This window comes from Fragaria vesca, linkage group LG4 (genome assembly GCF_000184155.1).
Source record: "Fragaria vesca subsp. vesca linkage group LG4, FraVesHawaii_1.0, whole genome shotgun sequence".
NCBI classification, from domain to species: Eukaryota; Viridiplantae; Streptophyta; class Magnoliopsida; order Rosales; family Rosaceae; genus Fragaria; species Fragaria vesca.
In genome coordinates, this window is record NC_020494.1 from 6,299,270 (window position 1) to 6,308,067 (window position 8,798).

At 39.4% G+C, this 8,798-nt stretch overlaps 1 protein-coding gene across 1 annotated transcript; it reads right to left on the bottom strand.

Annotated features, from left to right (window-relative positions):
* Positions 1-2,871: 2,871 nt before the first annotated feature.
* LOC101312435 (uncharacterized protein At4g14450, chloroplastic-like) lies at positions 2,872-3,231 on the bottom strand. Its single transcript, XM_004297945.1, has one exon. It carries the CDS (start codon positions 3,229-3,231, stop codon positions 2,872-2,874), a length of 360 nt encoding a protein of 119 aa, XP_004297993.1.
* Between the last annotated feature and the right edge of the window lie 5,567 nt (positions 3,232-8,798).

Genomic DNA, 8,798 nt, shown 5'->3' on the forward strand with positions numbered 1-8,798 from the left:
TGTGATTTTGCAATGATCGCGGTGGTGAAGATGTTTGTCACGGGCCTCGCATAAGGGTTTTGTGAAGGAAAATTGGGGGCTTCAATTTGAGAATTAATGCTTGGATGATCGATCTGTTAGGGAGTAGATGCATCACAAAAGGCAATGGATTTAGCATATTTGTATGATAACGAAAGGTTTATAGTTTCAAAACTGTGATAATATATTTTCAACACAGTGCTAGTATATTTTTGACACTGTGATTGTATATTTCGACATATTGAGTAGATATAATATTACTTGGTAGTAGTTTTTATCATGCTTGATAGTAGTTTTTATTGCGGATAGTAGTAGCTTTTGTTGCTAGCAATAATAGATTTAGTTTCTGATGGTACTAGTTTTTGTTTTTCTATAGTGGCTTTTCTTGCCGACGGTAGTAGCTTTTCTTGTAAACGATAGTAGTTTTTCTTGCTGCTGCGATAATAGATTTAGTTTCTCACAATAGTAGTTTTAGTTTATGTGTATAGTAGTTTTTCTAGCTAGGGATAGTAGCTTTTGTAGCTGGCGGTAGTAGCTTTTCTTGCTGGCGATAGTAGCTTTTGTAGTCGGTGGTAGTAGCTTTTCTAGTCGGTGGTAGTAGCTTTTGTTGCTGGCGGTAGTAGCTTTTGTTGCTGGTAGTAGTAGTTTTTCTAGTCGGTGGTAGTAGCTTTTCTAGCTGGGTATAGTAGTTTTTCTTGCTGGCGGTAGTAGCTTTTGTAGTCGGTGGTAGTAGTTTTTCTAGTCGGTGGTAGTAGTTTTTGTAGCTATGGATAGTAGCTTTTGTCAATGGCGGTAGTAGCTTTTTGTAACCGTCGAAAACCTCATCGAAATTCGGCCGGAGACATTGCCGGAGGTCGGCCAGAGTACGTCGGAGACCTTGCTGGAGGTCTGTCAGAGACTTTTCCGGGGAGAAGAGTGGTTGTTAACTTTTTACATTAGTGACATTTTTGTAAATATAAAAAAGAAAATCTAATTTTTTTTGTTGGATGGCAGTCTGTAATTATGTTGAACTTTAATACCTAAATCAAAACCTTATTTAGGCTTGGGTGGACTTATGTGAGTAAAAATGTTAGGGTGGACTTATGTGGGATAAAATGTCTCAAAATGGACTTATGTGTAATTGGCCCTTGATACTTTGATTTGATTTTTAGCTATATGCTTGTATTTTTTGATCAATTGAGCTTTTTCCTTTGAAGTCTTTTTAGATAAAATCTTACGCCGGATACTTGTTCTGTCGAATGAGTTCAGAACTGTCACTCCCTAGTCCCCTTTCTCTTATGTGGATTAAGCTAAACTTAACCTGCTAATATTTCAAGATAATGAGGGCAAAGTGGAGGAATCACTCAGCGTCACAACACCCACTGCAATGCTCCACTCATTCAATTATTTACGGATCCGAACAAAATCTGGCAACAAAGAAAGGCATGGAATATTTGACTACCTGTTTATCGCTACCTTATTATCTGGTCCATAATCGATTCGCCTTCTTCTTTGAGAATATATTGTTCCTTTTTTGAGCTTTGACCCAATTATCTCTTCAAATTATGCTTATAAGCTGCGTTTTGTAATTGATTATTGTGATTAGTGTTTTTCATGCATGGAAGCTCTATCTAAAGAAAGAAATAACAAAATGAAAGGAACGCTGGCTTAACTTTATAGTAAAGGGATTTTGTGGAGCAAAATGAAAGCTGGTCGAAATATCTATCCCTGTGACTTCAACCACATACTCTTTCTTCAGGATTTATGATTGAATTATATCAGTAATAAAGAGAACAACAAGAGTGGGATTCTGATGAGGACGTTTGAGATGTAGACTTCGTGAGACCGATCTTAAATCAACATTAAGATGACTCGTGTGCCGAAGAAATAATACTTCAACAGAAGTTCGAAACACTCATTCAACCGTTGGCTTAAAACTTAAAAGTGGTCATTTTACAACTTTGATCCGATGCCTTAATAGTGGATCAGATGTTCTAAGTTGTAACACGGGTTTAAGAACTTATGTTAGGTTTAGACTAGATCAGATATTCGATTTCTCTCTAATTTAACAAAGAGTAAAATTGAATTTCTCATTATAAATCATCGTCGTATCGGCATTCTTTATATCAAACACTAACTCTAAGGTAAAACTCAGGAAACTCAAACCAAGTGAATAACCTAAAAACCAAAAGTAATCATACAAAGCTTCGTTTATATCATTGCACTAATATTGTCCTAACTTAACCCTCACATTTTCCCCTTACCAACAAGGAAGAACAGGAGGAAACTAAGGGAGACTCGGGCACCTCTCAAGAAGTACTTTAGCCATTTTGCCACACAACTATGAATTATGCTCACAGTTAACAGCTGAATAATGTGTTGCTGTTGCTTTCAAGTTCCCAACTAGGTCCAAAAATGTCACCTAAATTTTCCTTTTTCTAATCAGTAGTCCTAATCAGAACACACACGAAATTGAAAATTGTTGTCCACACATACAATAATAACATTTCCTTCGAAGACTAAACCAACTAGTTCCTCACAAAGTCCAAACGAACCAATTGACTAATCATGTCATTTCCATCCCTAATCATTAAACAACACATAGAAATGGCATCCTCATTTTCCCAATCAAACAGCATTTCAATCAAACAGTAACCAATAATTGAAATTTCAACAAAAATTAAATAAAATAAAAAAGAGAAGCAAAGAATTTGTAAAACCCAATTAGTAAATCCAAGGCGCATAATAAACAAGGGGCTAATTAAAGGGGGACAATGTACAGTTTGCAAAATCACATGCGTGCCTCACTCGACTCAGCACGCACCGTTAGATCTACTGACTAAAATCTTAAAACTCCGGTTTCCGATTTTACCGCTAGACGGGAACAAAAGGACGCACCGGCGGAGCAGGCTCGTAGCAGAAGGGTGCCGCTGGGTGCTGCCACTTCTTAAACACCGCCGACGCCGCCGAAGCTGACGAAGAAGATTTCTCGGCCTCGGCGGCATGATGACGTGGCAGATCGGGTTTCTGGAGCTTCTGGTGGTGGAGGCGGGAGTCTTCCCTGGGTTTGGCGTCGGCGGGGCTATCGGGGGAGACGAGCGGAGAGAGGAGGGGGATGGCGACGTTCCAGTCGGCGACGGGGTTTATTTGGAGGGAGGCCGGGGGAGGAGCGCGGCGCTGGAGACGGCTGGGCTGGCGGCGGTTGCCGGAGCCAGGTCTGGGGATGTCTGCCATGGATGATTTGATGATTTGATTACGGCGGTGACGGAGTGCGGTGGATCTGAGAGAGAGAGAGATAGAGAAAATGAGAGAGGGATTTTAGAGAAGGGTGAGAAGAGTGTGGGGGAGGGTGTAAATATATATATACGAAGAAGAGAGAGAGAGAAGAGTCAGTCAAAAAAGTAAGAAGAGCGTGGTTGGCACAAGGGCTTGTTGGCTTCGGGTTTAGCCGCGCGTTTTTGGCGCTATATCTTTCTCTATCAGTTTCTCATTTTCTCTCTTTTAGAAAATTTATTGAATACGAGGATATATGTTTTGACTATTGACTGTTAATTTAACGTGTAAATAATAAAGAGAAAATTACATAATAGTACATAATTAAATTTAAAAATATAAAAAACTTATTTTTGATTATTTTTGTACAAATTAAGACAAAAACCTGAGGCTCATAATCTATGGTACCAAGCCTGATCCGATTTTTCACTGTTAAATGACCAAAATATCCAATTTCACAACAGAATTACAATGAATGTCATATAATATCTCTTCAGTCTCCACACACTCTCTGTCTCTGTCTTTGTCTCTCTGTCTCTCTCCAAACGCCAAAATGACAGTAGCCGTCTCGATGACGGCGCCTGGAACCCATGGCCTCCGACTCCGACTCGGATCTCATCTCCGATGATGACGTGAATGAAGTCGTTGTTGCTCCCATCCCTGGAATAGAGGCGACGATGACTCATCTCGATCTCTCGCCGATAAATCTCTGCCACTCCTCCTCCCTCTCTCTCAGGATCGACGACGCCCTCATAAGCCCCGTGTAAGACATGTCGACATCGCCACCGCAAGAGCCGCAGATTCGTTGTTCTCTTCTCGGGAAACGGCATGGTCACCAATTCATATGTTTGGGTTTGCTGGGAATGGTGGGGGTGGGATTGCTACTGTGCAAAGATGAAGCTCGGAGCGACTTGCTTTGGTTTGTTTTGGCTTTAATTAGTGGTAGTTGGTTTGTGATTTGAAGACTACGACGACAATCTCATTCTCTCATCTTTAGGCTTATAAGGTAAGCTACTGTGCTTGTGACATTTTTCAATTTTGTTTTGTTTTTTTTTTTTTCTATTTTGAACAAATCTCTTATTACTCTAAATCATGATTGTTAAAGAGGAAATTGAATCTGTTGCTAAAAGCTTTGAATTTGCAGGAATTATCATCGGTGATTTATTAGGATTGTGGCTCAGTTAGTATAATTATGTATGGGAAATAGGAGCTTTCGAGTCAATAGTAGCAGCTTTCGAGTTGACAGTAGCAGCTTCTTTAATCGACCGTAGCAGCTTTGTTTGGTTCCAGAGAAACGCCGAAAAAAAAATTGCAATATAACACCGACAGTAGCACACTGTTCTATCGACAGTAGCACACTTTTCTATCGATAATAGGCAGTAGCAGACAGAGTGGTAGTAGAAGTCGACATTAGCAGTTAGATTCGCGGTAGTAATAACCATTTCGTCGTCAGTAGCAGAAAATTTCTAATAGCGAGAATAACAGCTTTATGAAGGTCTCATATCGCGACAGTAGCAGCTTTGTTTGATTCCGGAAAATTGCCTAAAATAACACCTTTTTATCAGGTGCTACTGTGCTACTCGGCAGTGTGTTACTGTGCTACTCATCGACAGTAGCAGTTGATATGTAGCGAATGGTATTCTGGTAAAATTATTATGACAGATGACATGTGGATATTAATTTGTCCTAATTTGTTAATATTTGTCCTTAAATGTGCAAGATATTGTGTAAAAGGTGTATTTGTAAACTGAAATTTTGTTAGTAACTTTATAGTAATTTACTAAATTATAAATGAGATAGGATACTTGAGTTATCTAGTTAGTGTTCAGTGTTGACTATTGAATTAACAAGTATGTTATAGAAGTATAGAACAATAAATATTAAGCTAAGTGTCTGTTGTTCATTCAATATGTCGTTGATCGGATATTGGTAAAATTGTCAAACAACTGCTATTTTGAAAAATGATGAATGAACAATCTTCATTTCTAAAACGTGAGGAACAAACTTAGACTATATAGGTCTTACATAGTCTCGAACCACCTTATTGCATTGAAAGTTGAATATCATGTTTACGGAAATCAAGTCTGCTAATCGATGCGATGTCACGAATAAAATGAGTTGCTATCTTCTACTTATAAATGTCAACTGCTATCAGATAGCAATCGAGTTGAGGTACTTTAAAATCAACTTTAAAGATAGGTGGCATTGTCATACTCACCATTAATATTATTTTTTTAAATCGTTTGATTTTGGGTGTAACTATCTATTTCGGTAAATCCTTCCTTATCAACAAGTCTAGACATGAACAAATTTTAGACAAAAATAAGATATTCGTCTCTAGTAAGTTTTTTTTTCCTTTAATTCTTTTTAAATAAGTTTTAAGTAAGTTATTACCAAGCTAAAGCATCCGCGCAGTGGTTATCAGGAGCGTCCACATGGACGTCGGGGTTTTGGCAGAAGAGGAGATGATGAGAGAGATCGTTTCAATGATAAAAACAGGAGGCCTAGAAGCCGTAGTCCTGGTGGACGTAGAGGAAGAAGTAGAAGCCCTGTGGGTAGAAGGAATAGGAGTCCTGCAGCCAGGGAAAGCAGTGCTGAAAGAAGGGCCAAGATTGAGCAATGGAACCGAGAAAAGGAACAGGTTGATTCTGGAGATAAGCATGATAACAATAATAATAACAGCAATAATAATGATGAGGAATGGAACGGTGATAATAATAATGATCAGTACTACGATCCTCAGCAGCAGCAGTAGTAGCACGGTAGATGCAAAATCGAGCCTCAGTTATTTCACACGGCTTACCCTTTGGACTTGTATACAAGTTAGGTGTCGTTGTGCAATGACTAATGTCTAGTTATTTTATGTGATGGTTTTAGAGGCATTAATGAAATTGCTGGATGGTGGTACTGCTGTCTGCAATGGTGAGTTATTATTACAGAACCGATCCAACTGTCTGGGAAGTAAGAACCATTAATGTGTTTACTAGAATTATGAATTGTCATCGGAATGTCTTGTTGTCTTTGAATTAAAAAGTAAGTTATTACCAAGCTAACTACACAAGCTGGTTGATAAATTTGAAGCCGAGCCGCAGCTTGCAGCATATACGACCGGTCAACAACTTCCCCAACCGAAAGGGTAAGCGGAGACGTCAGATTCAGCCTTAAGGATCCAGTTAAAACCAATTACTTTAATTTTTAACCGCTTCTCACGTTAACCGACCCCACCGCCCCCAAACCAAACCACGGACGTCACTTTCGAGACGACGTTTCAGCCACACGTCTCCAGGTATCACCTATCGCCAACCAACGGTCCTGATCTCATTTACGTGGTCAATTCCAAGCCCTTTGAAATTATATAAGCTTCACTTTGCTGTCTTTTTTTGCATGTATTTTATAGGAAAATCTTATTTTATAAGGTTACAAAAACCAAACTAAGTCCAAATCAGGGGTCCTGTTGGTCAAGGATATAAACGTCATTTCCAGAATATTCTTGTAGCTCTCATAATCCAAATATTGCTTTTGTTGTTTTGATGGACAGTCACACTTTGGTTTCTTCACATGATCTTATCATGAAATGTTATTCCAAACATTACAATAATGTCATGGTAGATGTCAAGCCTGAAAATTACATATTTACACAAAATTCTACGTGACGAGAAAGTCTCGAGTAAAACGGTTTAAAATTACCTAATATAGTAAAGTTGTCGAGCTGCTTAGTATGAAAACTATATGTCTTGAGTTTATGAGCATGCAGCAGGTGAGTAGTCTAGTTTTGTTAGGAATTAGAATACTCTCGTGGACCTCTGTTTGAGTACTGGCTCAATGATTGTTTTACTAACTTGTTAACGTAACTAAAGTGGCTTGCTATCTCTCACTCTCAATCAACTGTTTCGATTGGTCAATAAAAAATGCAGTTCCCTAATCAATTACAATTTTATTCGAAGAGTTTGAGCTCCTCAATTCTAGCAGATCGAATTTTCTCACCGGCACTCATTGGCTTCATCCTCCGGTCCTCCCTTTGAGCTTGTTTCATGCATGCGTTCCTCCACCGTGGCATGTCCAACTTATCCCATGCATGACATTTATAAACTTGCTAGAGTTCAATCATCAAAACACAAAAGAGCTTTAGCCTTTAGGATATACTTGTTCAAAGTTCGAAACATGTAGCTAGCTACTTAGCTAAGGTTTTAAAAACCGCTAGGCGCTAGTTGGGCGGACAGCCAGCGCCTAGCGCCCAGAGGATTAATTTGGCGTTTAGGCGGTTGTTAGGGTCATTTTGAATAGAGGTTGCTAGATTTACTTCAATAGCTTGATTTCCTCTTTCTACCCCATCTGAGTTCAAGGACTGGGCCCAAAGCTTCAAGGAGCTTTGTGCGTGTTTTCCCTAGGATCTCTCCTGCAGTAATATTGGCTTGCTGCGGGGATGATAACCTGCTGCGGTGACATGTTGCTTGTGATCTGGAGGCATGAACGTGATGTGGTTTTGATTGCATGATAGATGAACAAAATACATAAAAAGGCTTGCAAGATGGCATGAGGCGTGGGAGCTAGAAGCACATGAGTTGCAGAAGATGAGATGTTTGCTGCGGGGAGACCCGGGAGAGGCTTGCTGCAATGTAACCTACAGCAGTGAAGAGAAGAAAGATTTGGTGGTGTTTGATGGGTTTGGGGCTGTTTAGAGCTTGAGAATGGCTTTGGATTGGAGGCTAGGAATGCTTGGCTTGTTGCTTGAGTGATCTAGGATGTATTGCTTGGGGTTGTATGTTCTGCTGCCTGAGTTGTGTCTTTCCTTGCAGCAACTAAAGGCTTTATTTATAGGCTGGAGGGGGTGAGGCTAATACACAGGTGAATGAGGCAAGTCTATTGGACAATCAAAGAGATGTATCATGTTGAGTTCAAATGTACAAAACATTGTAGTGACCACAAGATTAAGAGGTGATGTGTGAAGTTGGAATTGGAGCAGCATATCTCAAGGAAATGTTGCTGTGTGTTGATAGATGTGTATATTGGTATAGTATGTGGAGTTTAGAGCTTAGAACAAAGTGAAGGAAAAAGCTAAAAGGGACTTATGCTTGGTGTAGAAAAGATGACTTGCTGCAGGGTAAAAGCAAAGCTGATGGGGACTTGTGCTTTGCGTAGAGGAAGATGAATTACTGCGGGGTAAAAACAAGTAATATTATTTGTGTGGCCGGAAAGCTATTGGTTTTGTGGGTAAAATAGGTAATTAATTTAAGTTTTTGGATTTGGATTATCTCATCTTTGCAAGCCCATTAAGCGGTTTAGATTGTTGGGCATGGATTTCGGTCCCAAGTCCAAAATCACCAACAACTAAAACCGAGAATGAGCCTTGTGTACTTCCGTTACCTTTCACACCACATCCAAACTTGTAAGCCCCAAGAGCGTGGTTGTGGCTTGGGTCCACATGCGTGACATAAATATTCGAATAAATATGTAACTTTTGTATTTCGAATGTGATTTGCATGTGTATTTCTTTATTGAGCTTAGAATATCCATTGAGCATGATTATT

Coding starts and splice junctions, on each gene's coding strand:
- LOC101312435 (XM_004297945.1), bottom strand. CDS start 3,231: ATGGCAGACATCCCCAGACCTGGCTCCGGCAACCGCCGCCAGCCCAGC.